The 24,659-nt window shown below is 38.4% G+C and overlaps 1 protein-coding gene across 6 annotated transcripts in view; it reads left to right on the forward strand.

Annotated features, from left to right (window-relative positions):
• Nucleotides 1-24,659, forward strand: part of HTR2C (5-hydroxytryptamine receptor 2C) — a 1,278,729-nt gene that overhangs the window by 1,181,813 nt on the left and 72,257 nt on the right. For all 6 annotated transcript variants that reach the window (XM_073599118.1, XM_073599115.1, XM_073599119.1 and 3 more), the window contains one exon: nt 12,044-12,244. In XM_073599118.1, coding sequence (XP_073455219.1) covers nt 12,044-12,244 — 201 coding nt within the window. The remainder of the gene's footprint in view (nt 1-12,043; nt 12,245-24,659) is intronic.

Raw genomic sequence — 24,659 nt, forward strand, 5'->3', positions numbered from 1 at the left:
TGTAAGACTATATAAATGTATCCAGGGCTTTTTTTTTTAGAGAATGTGTGCAGAACTTCAACCCCCCCACCCCTGCTGAACCACATTGAATGGTGGGTGTGGCCAAATTGAACTAACAGTGGGATAATCTTAAAGGGGCAATACATACCATGAGTGCATTTAGTGTGAAGTTCAAGGGTACACTATGCACAGAGTACAGTTTTGGGAGGGGCTCCTTAAATTGTGCAGAGAACAGAGGTGTACTACATGCATAGTGCAGAGTTCAGGGGTGCGCTACATACCAAGTGCAGGGTTCAGAGGTGCGCTACATACAGAGTGCAGGGTGTAAGGGTGCGCTATGTACTGAGTGCAGGATTGAGGAGTGCGGTACATACAGAGTGCAGAGTTTTGGAGTGGGCTATACACAGTGTGTGGGGGTTCAACTCTTTTTCACAGGCTGTCCACATCTCAATTCCACCCCTCCTTGACACACATCTCCCTTCACAGCCTGCAGAAGAATGTTTCTGTGTCTACAAGTGACAGTGGGGGCAGCTCTGTTAGAAAAAGTTCCCTGGGTGCGCGGGCCACATGAAATGGTCTGCCAGGCCGGATTCAGCCTGTGGGCCTGTGTTTGACACATGTGCTCTAGAACATCACACACTGCCTGCACATGGTATATGGCATATGACACATTGAAATACAGTTTTTTAATTTTAACTGATTAAAAAGATCATATGTTTATGTACTGCATAAACAGACTGGTTTTACTGTTGTGGGTTTAGTAACACTTTAAGCTTTGTTTGTACTGTAAACCAGCAGTTTTGTTTGTACAGTTGGCTCTGAGGCATAAAGGTGAGGGTTTGCATGGCTATTGTCATTATCCTAAAATATAAATCCTTACATTAGCACCTAAAATGTGGTGTAGTGTATTTTTCAAGGTAATGTTACAATGCCAGGCCAAAATGATTACCTATTACCATTCTCTTATATTTAACATTGCATTGTTTAATTTTTTAGACATTAGAGAATAAAGATACTTATAGATTCAATCCTGATGTCTCCTCATTTTTTCAGAAAAGAGCATGTTTCTCAATCTGTCAAGGCTTCATTCTATTATTTCATTAGGATGTACCAAAAATACCAGAATCAATCTTGTAATTGAAGTAAAGTTCATAGTTGAATATATATCGATCACAGTTATGAAATGTAGAAACTCTTTTGTAAAATAGAGACAAATGCATGCATTTGAAATGTAGCTTATGTCAGAATTGATTTCCAAGGGAATAACACTATTTAGCTACAAATGCTTGTGATTATATCAAACGTAAGTGGAAATGACCAGTTTTGTAATGTTCTATAACAGTTGCGTATTATCAAACACATAATGCACAAATCTGTAAATGAATGATGCTTTTATTTACATTATTTATATTATTTATAATCAATATATTATGTTCTTGCAGGTGAACATCCTGTTATATTATGATAGTAAGTTTTAGGGTTTAAAATAAAACTCCCGATAAAATAATCCATATTTATATCAGTTGAAATGTGTTACTTTTTCTTATGTACTGTATTTTTTCCCCTGTAACTGTTTTAGCCAAATTGCTAATATGCCTGCTTAAAAAAATATTTTTTTGTTTTATCTGAAAGTCTTCTTTAAACATCTAAGAAGTTAATCCTAATAGTTTCTAAATTGTAAAATAAATCTTTATATATGTACTGAAAGCTGACCTTTTGCTAGTCTGTCATGTCTAGAACTCAACAAGTGGCATTCAGTCCATTTTAAATCCTGTTAGGCACTTATCTGCCCAATTAACTTTTTTTTCCCCCTAGTAATTGTACAGTAATTATGTTTCTCATTCATTTAACCTTCATTTTTAAATAACATGTATAAAACTGCCTAGCTTGGCATAGATCTCCGCTTCAGGATTTTAATAAGAACTAAAGGATTTATTTTTGTGGCTTATTATTTAACAAGAAAACAGATTGGATGTTTCCTTTTTTATCCGAAATTTCTCATCCCCATAATTCTATGAAACTTAACCTCTACAGTATTCAAGAGGGCAGTGTTGCATTACAATATGTCACTGGACCAGCCTTAGTCAAAAGGATTTACTGATTAGTCCATGTACTATCATTTAAAATCTTTAATCACAGCTTTATGGAAGAGGAATGCTGGAATATAGTCATTTGGTGAATTATAAAATCAGTGCTTAGCCGCATAATATCTTTTTCCAGGGTAATCTTTTCATAAAATTCAGTTAACACAGTGAAATTATAATTGGACACAAATGTGTTAATTAAATCTTACAAACATGTTTCCATTAAAGCTTCCGGTGTTTACTTGCTTCAAACTAGAGATGAACTTATAATAGAAAATTCACTCTTTTGGTATATTCATAACATGTCAAAAATAAAAAGTTCAGCGCAATAAGAAAGAGTCCAATAAACTGGTGAACAATAAGTCCCAGAGAGATGAAAATAGGTGGTGGTGAAGATCAGCAATATCAAATGTATGGTGACAAACCCTACACCTTCAATATAAGTGCTACGCTCAACTCAGAGCATGGACCCCTGAGCTAACAGGTGGTCGTGCATGCAGGTCCCACACAATAGGTAGGCAGCAAAACAGGCCAGTGAATCCTCTCCTCCAGACCAATATCGCAAAAAGGAGCACCAAACCATATATAAATAAAGAAGGGGAGAGCACTAGGTGTCAAAACAGGCTCCCATGTCCAGTTATTTTTAAAATATTCTAAAATATATATAAGAAAAAAATTTTTTATATACTGAAAGTCTAAAAACTCCAAAAAAAGTTACCATGCTGTCCCCTAGTGGGTAAACAGCATATCTAACCTAATTATTTAAAATATTGTGTATAAAAAAACATCACCAATGCCATCCTTAAACACATAAAACATAAAAAATTATTGTAAATACTGTAACAATAAATAAAATCACTTATCAGAAATAAAACAATTCAAATCAAAATCAACGTTTAACCCTTCGGACATTAAAACTTTAGCCTCAAAAATCCAGAAAGATTCTCTTTGGCTAATGTGACAAATATAGTTACTGCCCCTCCAATATCTGTCCACTCTCTCGATACCCAAAATTTCAGGCATCTGGGATCCCTACCATGGCATTGCCTAAAGTGCTTGGAGACACTATGGGTCCTAAGACCCTTTTTAAAATTGTTAAAGTGCTCACCTACGCAAACACTCAGGGGTCTAGAAGTTCTTCCTATATATTGGAGTCCACAACTGCACTCCATCCTATAGACAAATCCCTGAGTGCTACAGGAATAAGAAGAGCTCTGTTTCACCTGTCAATTCTGATGATGTATTGTCTCTTTTTAAAAATTGGGCTTTGTTTTTTAAAAGAAAATTAAGGCCTGGTGGGATATTGCATCATTTGAGCAATATATTAATTGTAAAATAGTGCCTAGATGCCTGAGATTGGATATCTCACCAAGTGATGAATTATTAGACAATGAATCATTACATAAGTGGTATGATTTTTTCAACAAGAAGGGTCTAGAACTGCTGGACTTCTTGTTAAAGAGAAAACAAGTAAAAATGAAAATTCTTGAGAAACAGATCACAGATATTAAAGTCAAAATGGAATTTCATCAGGATCATTCTGAATTTCCCAAATTATCAGGGGAATGCAAAAATAAATTGACTAAATGGGACAAAGATGCACAAATAAAATAGAAGGAAAAATTAATCAGAGATTCTGGTGATTTTTTTACAGAAAGAGGTCTTTAAATGACAGGCTAATGTCTCCAAAACTGACCAGGCACATAAGTCTCTTCCTCCAGTGAGATGATGAATCAACCAAGTACCTCTGTATTGCCCCTAAAACCACGTACACCATCATATAATTTTCAACATAAACGTCCCTTTTATTTGCATAGAGAATGAGGTGGTAATGGTAGGGGTGGTAGGGGGAGAGGTAATGTTCATTACCCTCCACCATCTTTTGACATGCATCTCTATGAGAATGCCAATTGTCAACACGGTCAGATATCAAGGGGTAAACCCAATAATGCATCTGGACCTAGGAGGGGTTATCATTAGAACTGAAAGGTCTGCCCTGGGGAATAAATCAGTGTTTAATTCCGCCTAATGTGGACACTAAACACACTGAAGTGTTCAAAAATATAGTGTTAAGTGATTTAGATTCAATGAAAGTTAGAAAAATTAGAGATGCTGCTTTCATTAAAAGGGCATACTTCTTTAGCATCCAAAAAAGAGGTGGTGATCTGTCCGGCGGCTAAGGGGGGAGGTTTAGTAGTAAAGAACAAGGAATTAGTCATTAATTGGGAGATGCTAATACATATAGATTATTGAAAAGTGACCCTATCTTTGAGTTCAAAGAGGATTTGGGTATTTTAGTGCAGAAAGGCCTGAAGCGAAAAGTTTTTACCATAAAGGAGGCCAATTATTTGGATCCTAGCGCTTGTAGGACCCCAATCATATATTTTCTGCCGAAGCTCCATAAGGATGCTACATTTCCGCCTGGGTGACCTATAGTTAACGGCATTGGATCAGTATCCACATGCCAAGTCAGTATATTGACTATTTTCTTAAGCACATTGTCTTGGAAACGAAAGCTTTCCTTAGAGAGACTAAACAGTTTATTCAGATATTAGAGGAAGTTCCTTGTAGGAGTAATAGTATACTGATTTCTGCTGATGTCAGTTCTTTATAAACTATTATTAGTCACTCGGACGCTATTCTTTCTGTCAAATGGGCTTTGTTAAAGTCTGATTTTACTGGTAAGCATAGGAAATTTTTATTACAATGCTTGGAATTCTGTCTAACCAAGAATTATTGCTGGTACGACAGAAACTTCTACCTCCAAATCATGGGTGTTGCCATGAGGGCTAGATTTGCCCCCCGTGTGGCAAATCTTTTTATGGCCTTATGGGAGGGGGAAAGTATTTTTCAGGAATGTCCCGGTCAATTAAAATGCTATAAACAATACATACAATGCTATATACATTGATGACCTTATCATGATCTGGGAGGGAGACATGGTTAGCCTTGAAGCAATTATGCTGAAGGTGAATAACAACACCAAAAATATCTCTCTTTCATGGAACATTGATACCCAGAGGATGGTGTTCTTTAATTTAGAGGTTTGTAAGGAGGGAGCCGAGTTTAAGACATGGAATTATTTTAAGCCAACTGATCAAAATAGGCATATCCCTCTCGACAGGTGTCATCACAAAAGTTGGCTTTGTAAAATTCTGAGGGGGCAATTTATTCGCCTGAGGCGAAATTGCTCTTCCACTACTGATTTTCTGGCTCAATCTCAGGTCTTGGCTGATAGATTCCATCAGAAAGTTTACCATAAAGATCAAATTCAGAATGAGATAGGGAGGATAGGGGTATTAGATAGAACTAGTTTGGTATCAGATTCAAATAATAAAAAAGTAAATAAGCATGTATTTAAAATAAACTTAGATTTTAATATCAATATAAGCAATTTGAGAGGATAGTAAATAAACATTGAGAGGTATTGAGAAAGGATAGAGTACTGGGATCAGTCCTTCCTCTACGTCCCCAATTTATTTACAAAAGAGCCCCCGTTTTGAGGGATGCTATCGCTCCAGGGGTTATTGACCCACCTATTTTTAAGGAAAATATAATTTTTTCTTTTCTTTCAGGCTTCTATGCTTGTGGACGGTGTCCGGCATGCAAGCAGTGCAGATTTAATATGAAGAAACGTAAGGAGTTTGCTTCTTTTTCTACCAATAAGACTTACCATATTAAAAATCTTATTATGTTTAGCACTCGGGGAGTAGTCTATATGTTGGAGTGCAGTTGTGGACTCCAATATATAGGCAGAATTTCTAGACCCCTGAGTGTTCGTGTAGGTGAGCACGTTAACAATCTTAAAAAGGGTCTTAGGACCCATAGTGTCTCCAAACACATTAGGCAATGCCATGATAGGGATCCCAGATGCCTGACATTTTGGGGTATCGAGAGAGTGGACAGATATTGGAGGGGCGGTAACTATATTCGTCACATTAGCCAAAGAGAATCTTTCTGTATTTTTGAGGCTAAAGTTTTAACGCCCGAAGGGTTAAACGTTAATTTTGATTTGAATTGTTTTATTTCTGATATGGGATTTTATTTATTGTTTTTTACAATTATTTTTTATGTTTTATGTGTTTAAGGGTGGCATCGGGTGATGTTTTTTTATACACAATATTTTAAATAATTAGGTTAGATATGCTGTTTACTAGGAGTTTTTAGACTATTGAAGTTTTCAGTAAGTCTTTTTTATAAGAAATGATTTTCTTATATATGATTTTGAATTTTTTTACAAATGACTGGACATGGGAGCCGGTTTGGCGCCTGGAGCGCTGACAGGCTTCTTGTCCGCTTATAAGTGTGAGCCGCGCTAATCATCACTCGCACGTGTCTTCTGTTGCCATGACAACAGAGGCTTTTATACAGCTGCTGGGTGACTCTGTGGCCCCGCCCCGCTGGGGAAGTTCTGACGAACATAACACATACGGGGGAGGAGCCACGCTGCCATCCTTGGATCATTCAGCAAACTGTAGTGCTACATGCTAGGTTTTTTTACAGTATATGTGAGTAGTTCTTATTGGACCTTAATAAATGTTAACCTTTGCACAGTGAGCACTTAGATCTCCCCTTCTTTATTTATATATGGTTTGGTGCTGCTTTTTGCGATATCGGTCTGGAGGAGAGGATTCACTGACCTGTTTTGCTGCCTACCTATTGTGTGGGACCTGCCTGCATGACCACCTGTTAGCTCAGGGGTCCATGCTCTGAGGTGAGCGTAGCACTTAGGTTGAAGGTGGAGGGTCTGTCACCATACATTTGATATTGCTGATCTTCACCGGTGGAGTCATCTATTTTCATCTCTCTGGGGCTTATTGTTCACCAGTATATTGGACTGTTTTTTATTGCGTTGCACTTTTTATTTTTAACATTTGCTACGGATTTTTGTGAAAGTCTTTTAGTGTTCAGCTTACATATATGTGTTATATTTTTTCAATGATTGCATATTTTATTGTACATATTCATAACATGGACTCCATTGGTTGCTCAGATCAAAGTTTTATCCTCTGTAGTTTAAACTCTGATTTTTCCTTATATTAGAAAAGATGAACTTATAATTTAGCGATTAACTTGTAATAGAAAATTCACTCGTTTGGTATATCCGTAACATGGACTCCATTGGTTGCTCAGATCAAAGCTTTATCCTAGTGGTTGTAAACCTCAGTCATGAAATCTGAACAAAGCACATATATCTGTAATGTTTACTAATCTCTATCCAAAGATCTAAGTGTCTTCTCTCTGGTGCTTCATTCCTCTCTTATTAGCATGTCTCACTTCTGAGAAGTTTTCCCAACATGAGATAAATTTGTGACAGGGGAGGGAGCTCAGCACGGAGCTTGCCTATTCAGAGCACTGCTCTGTAGCCTTCCTTCACTCCCGTTTGTTGTGTGGACAGGGGGGTGTTCCTTTCCTCCAATCAGCTGTCACACAGTGTAAGTGCAATTCTTCGCCCTCTCCTCTGTGATACTAACAGATGGAGAAGGATTTTTACATGATTCTGCCCTATTAAAGCGGTGTAGGGAAGAGAAGACTGCAGATAAACAAGTAAAACCTATGTAGGAGGATTTGTTTAATCTCTGTGTATCATCTGAGGCTGTTCACTTTGCAAGGTATATGTCAGGGTTTACAACCACTTAAGGCCTAATTTTTCCTTATTTTAGACAACACAGTTAAGTATTAAAGAGACACGAGGATGCAGATGTAAAGGCCATAGATTGGTAGATATCTTATAGAGATGAAAGGGGTGTAAAAAACTTTCTGTCCTTGATTAATTTACATGCTACCAGTACCCACTTTAATTTTTTTCTTTAACTCAAATTCAGCCAATGGGCAAATGTGTTGTACACACCACACTAAAAGATCTGCTTATAGTCAGGGAGATATTCCATCATTTTGGATGAGGTCTTTATGTAATAAACATTCATTAATGATAGAAAAGGCCTACCTTTTTATGACCCAGATACCAAATTGCAACAAGGGGTAGTCACAATAACAAAATTGCTTGTGTTTATCAGGCAAGGTGTGTCCCTCCATTAGGCTGGGTTTACATTACGGCGGTGTCGGACGCTACATATGATTCAGATTCAGATAGGAATTACACTCCTATTCAAATCCCACGTGATTCTTTGCAGTGCAATTTGAGCCCATTAATTTTGTATGGACTCAATTTACACTGCGCCACATAAAAAAGGTGCAGGCATCTTTTTTTTTTGCTGTTCACACCCATGCAATCCAATTCTTGCAATTGCACTGAGTTTTGCAATCTGTTTTGGAGTGTCATTGGTTTAACATTTGCACCGATGGCAGATACATTGAATGAAGTGCAATTTTAGTGCAGTGCAACAAACCCTTAGAATTGGCTGCGTCTCCCGAACCACATATATGTGAACCAAGCTTAACACAGGCAGATGTCTCACCAATAACAGTAGGGGGAGGAGTAAGTCGGCCCTCAAAGCCATTGGTGCTCTATTTGAACCTGCTAGAGGCTAGGTTCACATATAAGCATGCAGCGGCTCACAGCTGGAGTCCGGTGCATCCTCGTTCACCGTTTCCGGTCCGATTCCAGCCAGAATTTTGGGCTGAATTCAGACCTTAAACAGACCAAAAGACGCACAGGGCTCCTGCGCAAATCAGATCGAATCTGCTGCAGAGATATGAGAACCAGCTCCATAGAGAGCCGGTCATAATATCCTGCTGTGCAAAGTGGATGCGGGGAAAGCAGCATCCAATTCACAATAGTGTGAACCCAGCCTTAATCTTTCCTTCCATGCAGGTAGCTGTCACAAGCAGTGTAGAAAGGCACATTCATTCTCTTTATGTAGGAAACCTATTTTATCTACAAAGATTGCATAAAGTAGGTAAAGCTGAAGTAAAGTCTGCATGATGGTGACCTGGCAGGTCCTGGATCTTGTGAAAGTTTCAGTTTCACCATCACTGTCTTCCTTTGGCTTCATCCTTGTCTGCAACACTACTATTAGGCCATTGCTCCATGAGCACAGGAGTTACATTGCACCAGACATCCAGATTTATTTTCAATATGTATGCCAAAATATATGCCAAAAGTAAGGCAAGGATGTATACTGCAGACCAAATGTAGTGAACACTAAATAGAAAAAACTCACTAGGAGCCAGGAAGAAGCTTTCTTCATTGCATGTTTTTCAACCAAAAAAACCTCTAACTTCTAGAGATTTTTTTTGTTGTAAAACCTTGGTTCTGCTTTAAACCACTTATTTGATGTGCTTTAACTGCAGACTTTCAGCTTTAATTTGAGGGTATTTACATCCAAATCAGGTGAACAGTGTAGGAATTACAATTACAATTTTGGGACAATCCTCACTGTTGCCTGTATCGATTTTGTATCAGCGCTGTTTTTATCTTCAATCATGTGAGTGTTATTTCATTTTAATAAATTTTATTTTATAAATGGAATTACGCTATGGTCCCTTTTTGCTTTCTTTTTGATAACCCCCCATATCTGAGGACATCTGAGTTTCAGTCCGTTTGCTGTATTACATCCCATGCGATTCTAAATTTAATCTTTGGGGGACGCCAGCCTGAGGACATCGATCCAGAGTCCATTTTCAATATATACAAGCTAGTTTGACACGTGGAGTACATGCTGTTACGTGTTCAAACTCTCTGGTAAGCCTCCCCTTCACTTGGTGGTGGTTTTCGTCACAATCTGGATTATTCACTTATTTACAAGATTGAGTTTCAACTTTACCTACACGGAGAACTTGTTGCACTTAAAAATTGTTTATGGACACTTCTTGCTATTTTTTGTTTTAGTTCGTCACAATGTATATCTGATATATAATTTATAAATTGCAAATGTAATTAGAACGTAGTTATATGTCTTACATGTTTATAGGCAATTCAGAATGATTTGTTATATCTAACTCACTTACTTTAAACTCATTTTTCATTTCATTACTACTGAAATTCACCTATGCATATTGCACTAGGCATGTCAATTTAGCGCTACACTTTTGCTATATTAGGAATTACAACAGTTTGTATATGTGCCTCCCACTTTTTAAGGGACCAAAAGTAATGGGACAATTGGCTGCTCAGCTGTTCCATGGCCAGGTGTGTGTTATTCCCTCATTATCCCATTTACAAGGAGCAGATAAAAGGGCCAGAGTTCATTTCAAGTGTGCTATTTGCATTTGGAATCCGTTGCTGTCAATATGAGATCCAAAGAGCTGTCACTATCAGTGAAGCAAGCCATCATTAGGCTGAAAAAACAAAACAAACCCATCAGAGAGATAACAAAAACATTAGGTGTGGCCAAATCAACTGTTTGGAACATGCTTAAAAAGAAAGAACGCACCGGTGAGCTCAGAAAAACCAAAAGACCCAGAAGACCAAGGAAAACAACTGTGGTGTATGACCGAAAAATTCTTTCCCTGGTGAAGAAAACACCCTTCACAACAGTTGGCCAGATCAAGAACACTCTCCAGGAGGTAGGTGTATGTGTGTTAAAGTCGATAATCAAGAGAAGACTTCACCAGAGTGAATACAGAGGGTTCACCACAAGATGTAAACCATTGATGAGCCTCAAAAACAGGAAGGCCAGATTAGAGTTTGCCAAACAACATCTAAAAAATCCTTCACAGTTCTGGAACAACATCCTATGGACAGATGAGACCAAGATCAACTTGTACCAGGGTGATGGGAAGAGAAGAGTATGGAGAAGGAAAGGAACTGCTCATGATCCAAAGCATACCACCTCATCAGTGAAGGTGGTGGTAGTGTCATGGCGTGGGCATATATGGCTGCCAATGGAACTGGTTATCTTGTATTTATTGATGATGTGACTGCTGACAAAAGCAGCAGGATGAATTCTGAAGTGTTTCGGGCAATATTATCTGCTCATATTCAGCAAAATGCTTCAGAACTCATTGGATGGAGCTTCACAGTGCAGATGGACAATGACCCAAAGCATACTGTGAAAGCAACCAAAGAGTTTTTTTAAGGGAAAGAAGTGGAACGTTATGCAGTGGCCAAGTCAATCACCTGACCTGAATCCGATTGAGCATGCTTTTCACTTGCTGAAGACAAAACTGAAGGGAAAATGCCCCAAGAACAAGCAGGAACTGAAGACAGTTGCAGTAGAGGCCTGGCAGAGCATCACCAGGGATGAAACCCAGCATCTGGTGATGTCTATGCGTTCCAGACTTCCGGGTGTAATTGACTGCAAAAGATTTGCAACCAAGTATTAAAAAGTGAAAGTTTGATGATTGTTAATCTGTCCCATTACTTTTGGTCCCTTAAAAGTGGGAGGCACATATGCAAACTGTTGTAATTCTTACACCGTTCACCTGATTTGGATGTAAATACCCTCAAATTAAAGCTGAAAGTCTGCTGTTAAAGCACATCTTGTTTGTTTCATTTCAAATTCATTGTGGTGGTGTATAGAGCCAAAAAGATTAGAATTGTGTCGATGTCCCAATATTTATGGACCTGACTGTATGTGTCAGAGTTGCATTGCCTTAGTGCGTTGGAGTGCCATTAAAAAGTAATGGCAGGTCAACAAGCTAGCCACACCTTACTGCTACGCACAACAAAAAGCACCTTCAAATTTATAGAAAATAGAAAACAATCAACTTTATAATATTAGACATGTTTAATGCCCTAAAAATAGGAAGATTTAGTGACAATTTTAAAGCCACTAACCTCTGAGCAAAAATCCTGATGCCTTTAAATCTAAAAATGTACACACTTCCGTCTCTTAATCATACATACCAAAACTACAATATATGGTCTGTTCACAAATGTTTTATTTACCCCTTGTACATGAAGGGGCTAAGGGGTGGTTACATATTATAAACATTTATTACTAAAGGCGTATATAAAAGTTGTTAAAAATAGTCATATACAATATGTTTGATTAAATCTAATAGCAATTTTTGCAAAGACATTAATTACATTTTCCTGTTCATTTTCACTGCAGGTTATGCCTGGCCTTTGCCTCAGAAGCTGTGTCCCGTGTGGATCTCATTGGATGTATTATTTTCTACTGCATCTATCATGCATCTCTGCGCTATTTCTCTTGATCGGTATGTAGCAATACGTAACCCCATAGAGCACAGCCGATTCAATTCTCGCACTAAAGCTATGATGAAGATTGCTGCTGTATGGACTATATCAGTGGGTAAGCAGTAAAGTCTTTGTTTAGCTCTGATCTCTAAGGATTTTTTTAATACTCAAGTTTGAAAGTTATCAAGGGTGAATACTACAGGAAAACGCTCTTATGGCTTTATGTGGTTTAAATATAAATTAATAGTATATAGCACGTTAATTCATTTGTTTAAATTTGCATGCATTTATTTTTCCTTTACGTTATACATACAGGCAAACCAAAGTGTCCCAACAAAAGAGACAATGATAGGGTTTGGGATGACTGATGACACTGTCACTGACACTGCATTACTTGAATTCCAGCTCCAGACTTTTATTTTTATTTTTTAAGTTTCCATGGGGGTTCTGCCTCTGACTGTAATACTCACCTTCTCTCCAGTGCTGTCCCTCTGCAGTACATCTTCTTCACCATAAGATGTAATCAGTCCTTTGGGTTGAATTACAAAAAATTAAATGTTTAGATTTTACATTTGACCTTCACAGTAGGTACACATTTATTTATTTCAGGTACTTATATAGCACTGCACAATTTATGCAGCGCTTTACATATACATTGTACATTCACATCAGTCCCTACCCTCAAGGAGCTTACAATCCGATCCCTAACTCACATTCATACATACTAGGGACAATTTAGACAGGATCCAATTAACCTACCAGCATGTCTTTGGAGTGTGGGAGGAAACCGGAGTACCCAGAGGAAACCCACGCAGGCACAGGGAGAACATGCAAACTCCAGGCAGGTAATGTCGTGGTTGGGATCAGAACCAGCGACCCTTCTTACTGCTAGATGAAAGTGCTATCCACTACACCACTGTGCCACCCCACATAGCCAAAGAACCTAAATGTCTAACCTTTGCCCACTCCTCACAAATAACAGCTTAGTCTGAGGTTCTACTTTAATTGTAAGAGCAATATTTAAAATGTAACACTAGCTTTTACATTTGTTGCAGCCTGACAACATGCTATCAGGCCTGATAGAGGGTTAGAGACATTGTTCAATGCAGGACCACCTACTGAGTAAATTTGGTCTGATTTTTCAGCAACTGCACAAAATGTCCTTCATGTATGGCCAGCTTTATTCCTTTGTATGAAGTTAGAAATACGTTTTTTTACAGCAGGCTATATGATAGAAAACAATTCATTTCTGAAGGAAAAAAAAATCTTTCTTTAACTTTTTCCTATTTGGGAGCACTTAAAGAGACCCTAAAACCAACTTAAAAAATAGCATTTAAAAGCTCAGAAAAATTAGGTATTTTAAATGCTTGCTTGCAGTATTTTTCTTTTTTTATAAATTAAATTAAATGTAACCACTTCTCGCCCAGCCCTATAGAAAATGATGGTTGGGTGGGTGTTTTACTATTCATACGGTGTCTTCCCAGTCACGCACCTCACACTGGGCGATGGGTACCGAGCCAATGTGATTGGCCCAGGTACTATGTGATCGATGTTACTAATCACAACAATCACATGGTCACCAAGTAAATAACTGTCATGAGTGGCAGCCATTCCTTATTTACTATTGTTTTTAAAAAAAAAATCAGAATAAGGTTTATTACCAACTTTTAACATTACAATAAACAATGCACATCACAAAGTATTACATTTATACAATACCTTCACAGAATACAAAGTAGAATAATGTTCTTATACATAGCCAAAGCAGGTTTATAAAACAGATTGAACCTGAGATGTCATTAGTCATTATATCTCACAGTGTATGCATCCCTAGATATGGTTTAGGAAGACATTCTCATCATATCTGTTCCCCAGTACTTTAAATTAAGCTCACTCCAAGGGTGAGAACACACTGAGCGATTGAGTTCCCATGTTAAGTCAATAGTCAATTGCAAGACTTCACCCTATATAAATCTGCCCTTCTAAAATACAATTCCTGCCTCCATGCTGCCAAACAAGCCTACTTTGTCTCTCTTATTAATTCCTTGTCATCCAGTCCCTGTCGGCTCTTCTCAACCTTCAAGAAGGCTTCAGCTCTCTGCTTTGTCCCCCACCCCCCTCTACCCACTAACTCACTCACTGCCCAAGAGATTGCAAATCACTTCAAAGACAAGATTGATGCAATTCGTGAGGACACCTCCACTGTGTGTACATCTTCCCCACGCAACATACCTTGCCTAACAGCACATTCAACACTCTCCTCTTTTGAATTGGCTACAATTGAAGAGTTTACTAAACTTTTCTCAGATGCCCACCTAACCAATTGTCCCTTGGATCCTGTTCCCTCACAACTACTACAGTTACCCTCTTCTTCTATCCTATGCTCCCTCACCCACATCTTCAATCTCTCCCTCTCTAGTGGCATCTTCCCCTCCCCTCTAAAACATGCGCAGATCACTCCCATACTTAAAAAGCCCTCACTGGACCCTACCAACCTGAGCAACTTAAGACCCATCGCATTGTTCCCATTCACCTCTAAACTTCTAGAACACTTAGTGTACAAACCATCTTAGCTCCTACCTCAGTGAAAATAACCTTCTTGTCCCCTTACATTCTGGCTTTCGCTCGCAACACTCCACGGAAACTGCCTTACTAAAACTCACTAATGATTTACTAACTGCTAAAACCAACAGCCAGTACTCCATACTCTTACTACTTGACCTCTCTGCGGCCTTTGATACTGTTGACCACCCGCTCCTTCTCAATAAACTACATTCCCTTGGCCTCCGAGATTCTGCTCTATCTTGGTTCTCTGCCTATTTATCACAGAGCTCCTTCAGTGTCACCTACAACTCTGTCTCCTCCTCTCCATTGCCCCTTTCTGTGGGGGTCCCCCAAGGCTCTGTTCTTGGACCCCTTCTCTTCTCTATCTACACCTTCTCCCTTGGTCACTTGATAACCGCCCACGGATTCCAATACCACTTATATGCTGATGACACCCAAATCTATCTGTCTACTACTCACCTCACTCCTTCAGTCTCCTCCCGCATTCCTAACTTACTAACTGACATATCAGCATGGATGTCGCACCACTTCCTTAAACTAAATATCTCTAAAACTGAGTGTGACAGACCTAGCCGGGAGAGAGACTTTTGGAGGGATTCCAGCACCTGTCTGTCTGTTGTCTGCTAAAATGTGTATTTTAAATAAGTCTATAGTATGGAATCTAAGAGTCATTAGATCCCCATTGTTGTTTGTGTTAATTAACTCTGCTATTGTGTGAAGAAGAGTCTATGTTGATTGTGATAATGTTGATTGGATTTTCTGAACTACAAGATGGCCAGTCTGGCCTAAAAGTCATGTCTGAGTCATCTAGGCTGTCTAAAGGGATTAGTTAATTAGCTCATGTTAATTAGGTTAATTAGGTTACAGCTGTATTGTTAGAGTAATATGAGCAGGAGGTCTGCACCTCCACCTTTAGTGTATAAAAGCCTGTATTTTGCAATAAAGTGAGATTCCTGGTTAAACTTACATACAGCCTGCCTGGTGTTTGTTCTAAGCTATCACAACTGGGTTAGAACGGCACATAGCTGTAATTCTAATCCCGGAGCATTGGATGACCGAACAATCAGATGTTGTGATCTGCAGTCTGATTCTATAGCAGCAGAGGAGTGTTGGGAGAGTGGAACCGAGTGAGCAAGGAGCTCGTTACACTGAGCTATTAATATTCCCCCTCACCTGTGCCACCCTCCATGACTTTTCCATCAAAATCAACAACCATCAGTCCCTCCCCTCACACCAGCGTACTAGGTGTAATCCTAGACTCTGACTTGTCATTTCAGCCTCAAATCCAATCGTTGTCAAAAGTTTGTAGAATTCACCTCCACAACATCTCTAAAATTCACCCCTTTTTAACAAATGAAACCACCAAGCTCCTCATTTACTCCCTTGTTATCTCTCCCCTTGACTATTGCAAATCCCTTCTCATTGGACTGCCTCTCCATTGGCTATCCCCTCTTCAGTCTATCATGAATGCTGCTGCCAGACTTATCCACCTTACCAACCACTCAGTTTCTGCCAACCCTCTCCTCCAATCCCTACACTGGCTCCCAATCACCCAGCGAATTAAATTCAAAATACTAACCACAACATACAAAGCCATTCACAACTCTGCCCCGAACTACATCACCAATCTTGTCTCCAAATATCACACAAATCGTCCTCTCCGCTCTTCTCAAGACCTCCTTCTCTAAAGCTCTCTCATCTCCTCCTCTCATGCTTGTCTCCAGGATTTCTCCAGAGCCTCTCCCATCATCTGGAACTCATGACCTTCACCTGTCCGGCTATCTCCTACTCTTGCTACCTTCAGGCGATCCCTGAAAACTCATCTCTTCAGGAAAGCCTATCACGTCTCTAACTAATCTTTTACCACTTCCATCAGCTCATTCCCCACAGTTACAACCTTTTGTACCACCTGCCCCACCCTATTAGATTGTAAGCTCTTCTGTGCAGGGCCCTCAAATCCTCTTGTATTTTATTGTACTATAACTGTATTGTCTACCTTTTATATTGTAAAGCTCTGAACTGTTGGCGCTATATAAATCCTGTATAATAATAATAATAATAGCCTATCAAGAATTAGGTCTAATGGAGCCAAGCCAGGGGTAGCTAGCCAGCATCCCCATATTATTTACTATTGTGATGTTGTAATTAGTCACATGGTGTACAAGTCCAATTACAGTAGCCCTGTACCATGTGACAGTTGTGACCAATCACAGCATAACAATATTAAACAAGAGTAAAACAAGAGTCGTGAAGGAAAGCAACAGTTAAAATGTTTGCTAGTTACAGTGATCATCACTGTAACTAGCAATCACAGTGTAAAAAAAAATCCTGATTACCTTTCTAGAGTAGTAGAGTCACTATGGTGACATTGCACTACTCTAGTGACAATATGTAAAAAAATAAATAAATAATACAAGTTGGAAAGAATTTAATTTTTTTTTACATACTGTTACCAGTCAGTGTTCTTAATCACCGCCACCCACTCATTGCTGCACCAGTCACAGTGTCCCTGATCACCACCACAGCAGTTAGGCCCCTTTCACATGGCCGGGTTGGGGCAGCCACTAGATTCCAGTGTCAAGAATCTGTGAATTCTTGCTGCTGGAATGACTGGGTTATGCTATCAGCTGTGTCCAGGGTAGGAAATCTGTCCCAAACTGCAGCTAACTGCTCTGTTTGTGGCTACATATAAACAGCCCATATAAACTAATAGCAGGCTTTTTGTGTATTTTTATCATCCGTTTATCATTTTTTCCACTTCCCCTTCTTCTTCCTGTATCCCTTAGTGTTTCATTTGAAAATCACTGAACAAAAATATATTCATCCTAAACTAATGTTGGGCTGATAGCGGCCACAGCTGATTGCATAACCCAGTCATTCCAGCAGCACCAAACCAGCCATGTGAAAGGGGCGCCACAGTCTCCCTGAAGACCGCTACACCAGTTATAGTGTCCCTGATGACCACCACACCAGTTACATTGTCCCTGATGACCACCACACCAGTTACAGTGTGCCTGGTGACCACCACACCAGTTACAGTGTTCCTGATGATAGCCATAGAAGGAGCTGTAGGCTCTGAGCGCATAGCCTGTGAATTTGCCAGCCTCAGCCCCGATTCTCTTTTCTTCCGGTGACGTTATTTCCTCTGCAGTCCACGCTGGTTAACGTGGACTTCCTGAGACTACAGGGCTGCTGTGCTTCCATCCATTTACCTCTCCCGACCCGTCAGACCACCGGTGAAACCTGTAGGACTACTGAGAACAGTGGGCTGAGTATTTCATTTTATGAGCATGATTATCACTCCTGTTTGTGAGTGTTTTTTATCCTGTGTCTATTAAAATTTGTGAATAATACTGCACTCAAGTGGCGCCTCCCCCCTTCTCTTCTATACCAGTTACAGTGTTCATGATCATTGCCACAGCAGTCACAGTGTCACCATAAGGACTTAACATGTGCAATGCATTCTGAAGAGCCATTCATATTCAGGTTGCTCTTCAGAGAGCATTTGACAGGCAGTGGGAGGCATTGTATTGCCGCCTCACCACCAGTTTTAATCCCTTAGATCCCACACATGCAACCTGATTCATTTGAATGGGTTACGGTCAGTGGGAGTACAGGTAGTATAATTCCTGACACATCTGCGAAGCCTGTTTGCTGACCACGTTTCTGCCTATACCTAAACTGACCCATCTGCACATCCCTCTGACATCATTCCTGAGAGACACCAGTCCCAACCATCCCCTACGGACAACTGCACTCCTGGAACAACAGAAATTATTTTCTTCTTCTTCTTTTCTTTAGCCTCCTGTACTTCCTGACCAGTAAACATGGCACTCCTGGGGGCAACTATATACCAGTAGGCTAGGCTTGCTTGGTTTATAGGGACAGGGACTTCTATAGGTGGTGCTATACTAAGCTACACTATATCGTCAAAAGTATTGGTACACCTGCCTTTACATGCACATGAACTTTAATGACATCCCAATATTGAGTTGGCCCACCCTTTGCAGCTATAACAGCTTCTACTCTTCTGGGAAGGCTGTCCACAAGGTTTAGGAGTGTGTCTATGGGAATGTTTGACCATTCTTCTAGAAGCACATTTGTGAGTTCATGCACTGATGTGGACAAGAAAGCCTGGCTCGCAGTCTCCTCTATAGTTCATCTCAAAGATGTTCTATCGGTTTGAGGTCAGGCCAGTCAAGTTCCTCCACCCCAAACTCGCTCATCCATGTCTTTATGGACCTTTCTAAAATGAGATAGACAGTCAGTACATTAGGACTGATCAATTTTCAAATATATATACCATATTTTGTACACTGTATAACTTTCACACAGAATAAATAATATACCCTGACTTGGGTTACTTTTATTAAAGAAATTTAGCAGAATACATTTTTCCCTAAATGTGTGAAAAAGGATTATTTAGTTACAAAAATCTGATAACAGAAACTAAGAAAAACATGTATTTTTAAAAAATATTTTAAGTATATTTTTGTCTATATACCTAAAATAAAAAAAATCCACTGGTGAATAAATACTGTACTACCTAAAGAAAGCTCTGTCTCAAAAAATAAAAATGTAATTTCTGGACAGTGTTGCATGACTGAGTAATTGTCATTTAAAGTGTCACAGTGCTGAAAACTTAAAAATAACCTGGGCAGGAAGGGCATGAAAGTGTCCGGTATTGAGGTGGCTAAATACAGCAGGTATTCTCTCCCTTTTCCTGTCTTTTTTTTTTTTTTTTTTTTTTTATACTTTTCTATATTTTTTTTAAAGTAGCACTAAACAAGTGGCATATTGAGAAGAGTCTTTAAGTCATTTTCAAGTATACCAGATGCTTAATTTTGTTGTTAATATATACAGAACAAATAATGAAATGAAGTTAAAAAATTGCACATTTTTGTCTATGGACTTCATGAAAATAAAATAATTTTTGCAAGACAATATCACCAAAAGAATTCCTGGTTTGTCCTAAAAAATCCATATATGTATTACTTTGTTTTCTTAAGTAATGATAAAGTTTTTGCAGAATAAATAGAGCCATAGCAAAAATAACTGAAAACAAAAAGTTGCTCTGGTCTATAGGGGGTTTACAGGTGTGAAATCTGAAGTGATTAATATTGTGACATTTTCTGAAGTCTATGGAGTTTCACATTTTCAGCTATTTCAGCTTCTAGCTTTGCTGAAAGGAGCTTGCTGTTCACAAAACTCAAAAAAGTCTTCATATCAGTGACTCATCCCTTACTAAATGGCTAGGTTCTAGGCTTCTACTATACAAAATTGATGTGTTTAAGAAATCTGTGTATATATACTCCTGGAAGTTTATATATACTGTAAGGGTACCAACACATTTTTTCCTTGTCAAAAGAAGTTTATTGAGTATACAATGTTATAAAGATACATAAAGTAAGTTTACAAGGATCTATAAAGTAAGCTCATTGTTTTACAGTAGGGTTTATATAGGTAAATATCATGAAATTTCAAATATTAAACATTGGGTTCACATAAACCTAAATTAAAGATATATATCATTTCCTTAGTTACTTTTGTAGGTATTTAAATGATTTATACCTACTATACATATTGTTTACAAGTAGAGTGTATATAGGTCAAATAAATTCTGATAATGAGCTTTAATCGTAAGGTGGAGAAAAAAAGGAAAGAGAAAGGAGAAAAAGGGTTGAAAGGTAGAGGTATGGTCCACAAGGTTGTCCCGCTCGTCAGTTTATTATTCTTTTTAGTTCTCTTTGAAGCCTTAGAATGGGTGTCTCTGTAAGTCATTTAATCTGTTACCATGGCAACAAGACAGAGTCATTGAAGTTTGACAGGAACTGTTGTTTTATCCAAGGATGCCAAAGTTTTTCAAATTTTGGAATTTGATTTTGATCGATGGCTACCATCTTAGGATGGGACATTGTATTATTCATTCTGTGAATTGTTTCTGCTGGTACCAATGTAGGAGATTTCCATGCCTTGGCCACTGTTTGTTTTGCAGCTGTTATTAGTTGGATCATAAGTTTGAATTGAGAGAGTGTTAACCATTCCGGTTTTAGATTAAGTAAAGTTAAATATGGATCTGGTTGTATTATTTTTTTAAATATTTTAGATGCAATCACGAAGACTTCCTTCCAGAAGGTTTGGATTACTGGGCACGTCCACCATATGTGTAAATATGTGCCTATTTCTGGGCATCCTCGAAAACAAAGAGCTGAGGTATTAGGTGAATATTTTGCCACTCTAGCGGGTACAAGGTACCAGCGAGTTAGGACTTTATAATTTGTCTCCAGTGCTAAGATGTTGGGTGAAGATGACTTAGATGTGAGCCATATGTTAGACCAGTCCGTGTCTTCTAAAGTTCGTCCCAGGTCCTCCTCCCACCTCTGAACGTAAGAGGGTCTATTAAGATTTGGTACTCCATATAATTGATTATAAAGTGATGAAATTGTACCTTTAGCAAATGGATCTTTTGTACAGATTGATTCAAAAATGGATAATTGGGATAATGGTGTATCCCCCTTTAGGAATGGTGTATAGAAATTTTTGATTTGGAGATATCTAAATATCTCAGAGTTTGGTAGATCATATTTTTCTCTAAGCGATGGGAATGAAAGGAATGATTTAGATGCTATGAAGTCATTTAGTGTCTGAATGCCTGATGTTGTCCAAGCTTTAAAAGAATTTGGGTAGATCCATGCCGGATAAAAGGCCGGATTTCTGATAAAAGAAAGGAGAGGATTGTGTGGAGATTGTAACTGATATTTGGTTTTTAGTTTATCCCAGAGAGATAAGAAGTGTTTAGTTATGGGATTATGATTTTAAAGCGGTCTTTAGGATCAAGCCATAATAAATTTGATATTAATAGAGGGTCATTTTCTGAAGCCTCTATAAATACCCATAATGGGATTTCCTGTTTTGCATGGTATTTGGACAGACTGGCCAAATGTGCCGCTCTGTAGTAGTTAGTAAAATTAGGGTATCCCAGGCCTCCTTTATTTTTGGGAAGATGTAGTGTGTGTATAGGTATACGTGGTTTAGAAGAGCCCCATATAAACGAAGTTGCTCTTTTTTGTACTATTCTCAAAAAATAGGAAGGAATTGGAATAGGGAGGACTCTGAATAGATAAAGCAATTTGGGTAGAATAGTCATTTTGATTGCATTAATCTTCCCCATCCAGGATAAAGGAAGTTGCGACCATTGTTTTATTAGATTTGTGATCTGTCTTAATACAGGCGGATAATTGGTTGAGAATAAGTCAGAATGAGAGGCTGTTAAATGAATTCCAAGATATGGGATTGATTTTTCTGCCCATGTGAATGGGAGTGCAGCCCTAGCCGGGATCAATTCCATGTTTGTGAGTGAAATATTAAGCACTAGGCATTTCTTAGGATTAATCATAAGGCCGGATAGGGCTGCAAATCCATCAAGAGCTGGTATTAAGTTAGGACCAGAGACCTGTGGTGATGATAGAAAAAGTAATATATCGTCTGCAAATATACATAATTTGTGTGTAATACCTCCTACTTCAATGCCAGTTATAGTTTGGTTTGTTCTGATATATTGGGCCATGGGTTCGAGTATAAGGGCAAATAATAAGGGAGATAATGGGCAACCCTGTCGGGTACCTCTTTCGATATTAAAGGCTTCAGATTTGTATCCAGCATATTTTATATAGGCTTTGGGTTTATTATATAATGCTTTGATCCATGTTAAAAAGTGGGGTCCAAAACCCCATTTTTGTAATGAATATTGCATATATTGCCAGGATACTGTGTCAAATGCCCTCTTAATATCGAGAGATAGAAAACATAAAGGGATTTTCCGTTTTTTAGCAATATGTGCCAATAACACTGCCCTGCGTATATTATCGCCTGCCTGTCTATTTGGCATGAAGCCTACTTGATCTCTATGTATTAATTTTCCTATAATGCTATTGAGGCGTTTTGCTATTATTTTTGCTAATAATTTAATATCGAGGTTTAACAGAGAGATAGGCCGATAATTCACACAGGAAGTATCATCAGAAAGGGGTTTTGGGATCATACAAACAATTGCCATTAGTGTTTCTTGCCGAAAAGAATGTCCATCTAGAAGTTTGTTAAAAGTTTCAGTGAGAATGGGAGAGAGTATTTCTGAGAATGTTTTATAGTATAAAGCCGAGTAGCCGTCTGGGCCTGGTCTTTTGTTAAGTTTTAGGTCTTTTATGGCGTTAGCAACTTTATCTATAGTTATAGGCTCATCCAAACTGCTTTTTTGATTCTGAGATAACTCAGGTAAGGTTATTTTTGAGAAGAAGGATTCAGCCTCTGTAGGATTAAATTCATTGTTTGTCTTGTATAAAGTTGCGAGATGTGAGTGAAATTTATGGACTATTTTAACTGGATTACAAGTGTAAACATTTTTTGATAATTTCAAACGTATTGGTTTGAAAGATTTGTTAGTTGAATTTAATGCCCGAGCCAAATATGTACCTGGTTTGTTTGTATTCATGTAGAAATTGTGTTTGGAGCGTTTGAGGGATTTATCAACTGACTCAGTGAGAAATAGATCGTATTCCAATCTAGATTTTTCCAGATGAGATTTTGTACTCTGAGATGGATTATCTTGAAATGATATGTAGGCTGCATTAAAATTGAGTTCTAGTTTTTTTGCTAGATTTTTGCGTTCCCGTTTAAATAGTGCCATTTGTCTTTGTATTGTACCACGCAAGACAGGCTTATGAGCTTCCCACAGTGTTATTGGGGAGATGTCTGTTGTATTATTAATTGATATGTATTCCTTTAAAGCTTGTTCAATGGCCATCTGATGTAGTGGGTGTTTGAGCATTATGTCCAGTAAGTACCACGTTGGGTCATGCGCTTTTGGTATGGCTGAGGCTATAGTAGTGTATACTGCATTATGGTCAGACCACGGAATCGGAATTATATCTGATGCAATAATTTCTGGTATCATTCCTATTGTTAGAAAAATATGATCTATTCTGGTGAAGGTTTGATGAGGGTGCGAGAAATAAGTGAATTTCTTTTTCATTGGGTTACTTTCTCTCCATGAATCTACCAGATTGTATTTGGAAAGAAGTTGAGAAAAAGGTAATCTAGAGGTTATTTTGGATGGTGTAAAAGGTGATTTATCTAGAAATGGGAGGAGGACCTGGTTCGAATCCCCACACATTATCACTGTTCCTATTTTGTGTGTATTAATCACTTGTAATATATGTGAGAGGAATGGTGTAGGTTGTTTGTTAGGAGCGTAGTAGGAAATCACCGTGATTGCTGTATCCATTATATAACCCATGAGTATCAGGTATCTACCTTCTAGGTCTTTAATTTCTGATGATAAGGTGAATGGTGTGGATCGGTGAAATGCAATTAGAGTTCCCCTTTGCTTGGTACAGGCAGAAGCCCTGTAAATTTGTTGATAAAAAGGAGAAATATATTTTGGAGTAGAATCTTTGGTGAAGTGTGTTTCTTGGAGGCATACTATGTGAGCCTTCTTGTTATGGAAAGTATGGAAGGCTTTGGTCCTTTTCTGAGGGACATTTATTCCCTGAACATTCAGGGAAAGTATATTCAGTGGTGCCATGGCAATAGATCAAATAGTTTTGACTTACTTTTTGTTATGCAGAGCTGACTGCGCAGATCAACCTGTGTGGACTGAAGAGATGAATAGATAGAAAAGAAACCAGTGAATTCTGGAGTAAAGAATAAACAAAAAACATATGAGATTAGATGATACATTGTATAAATTATTTTTTGCAAGTAATCACAATTTACCCGTGAAAGAGAATAAATATCTCTCTCAGGGGAATAAGTGCCTTCGTCACACTCCCACATAATATGGTTGGGAGAATGAGGAGGGCTAATGCAGGTACACGGATCTTCCACTTACAGGAGAGAAGTGCTATGTCAAAAGACATCAAAATGATGTTTCATTAGTTGGAGTGCAGAATATAGTTTTTGTTGAAATT

Source organism: Aquarana catesbeiana, linkage group LG09 (assembly GCF_042186555.1).
Source record: "Aquarana catesbeiana isolate 2022-GZ linkage group LG09, ASM4218655v1, whole genome shotgun sequence".
Taxonomy (NCBI): Eukaryota; Metazoa; Chordata; class Amphibia; order Anura; family Ranidae; genus Aquarana; species Aquarana catesbeiana.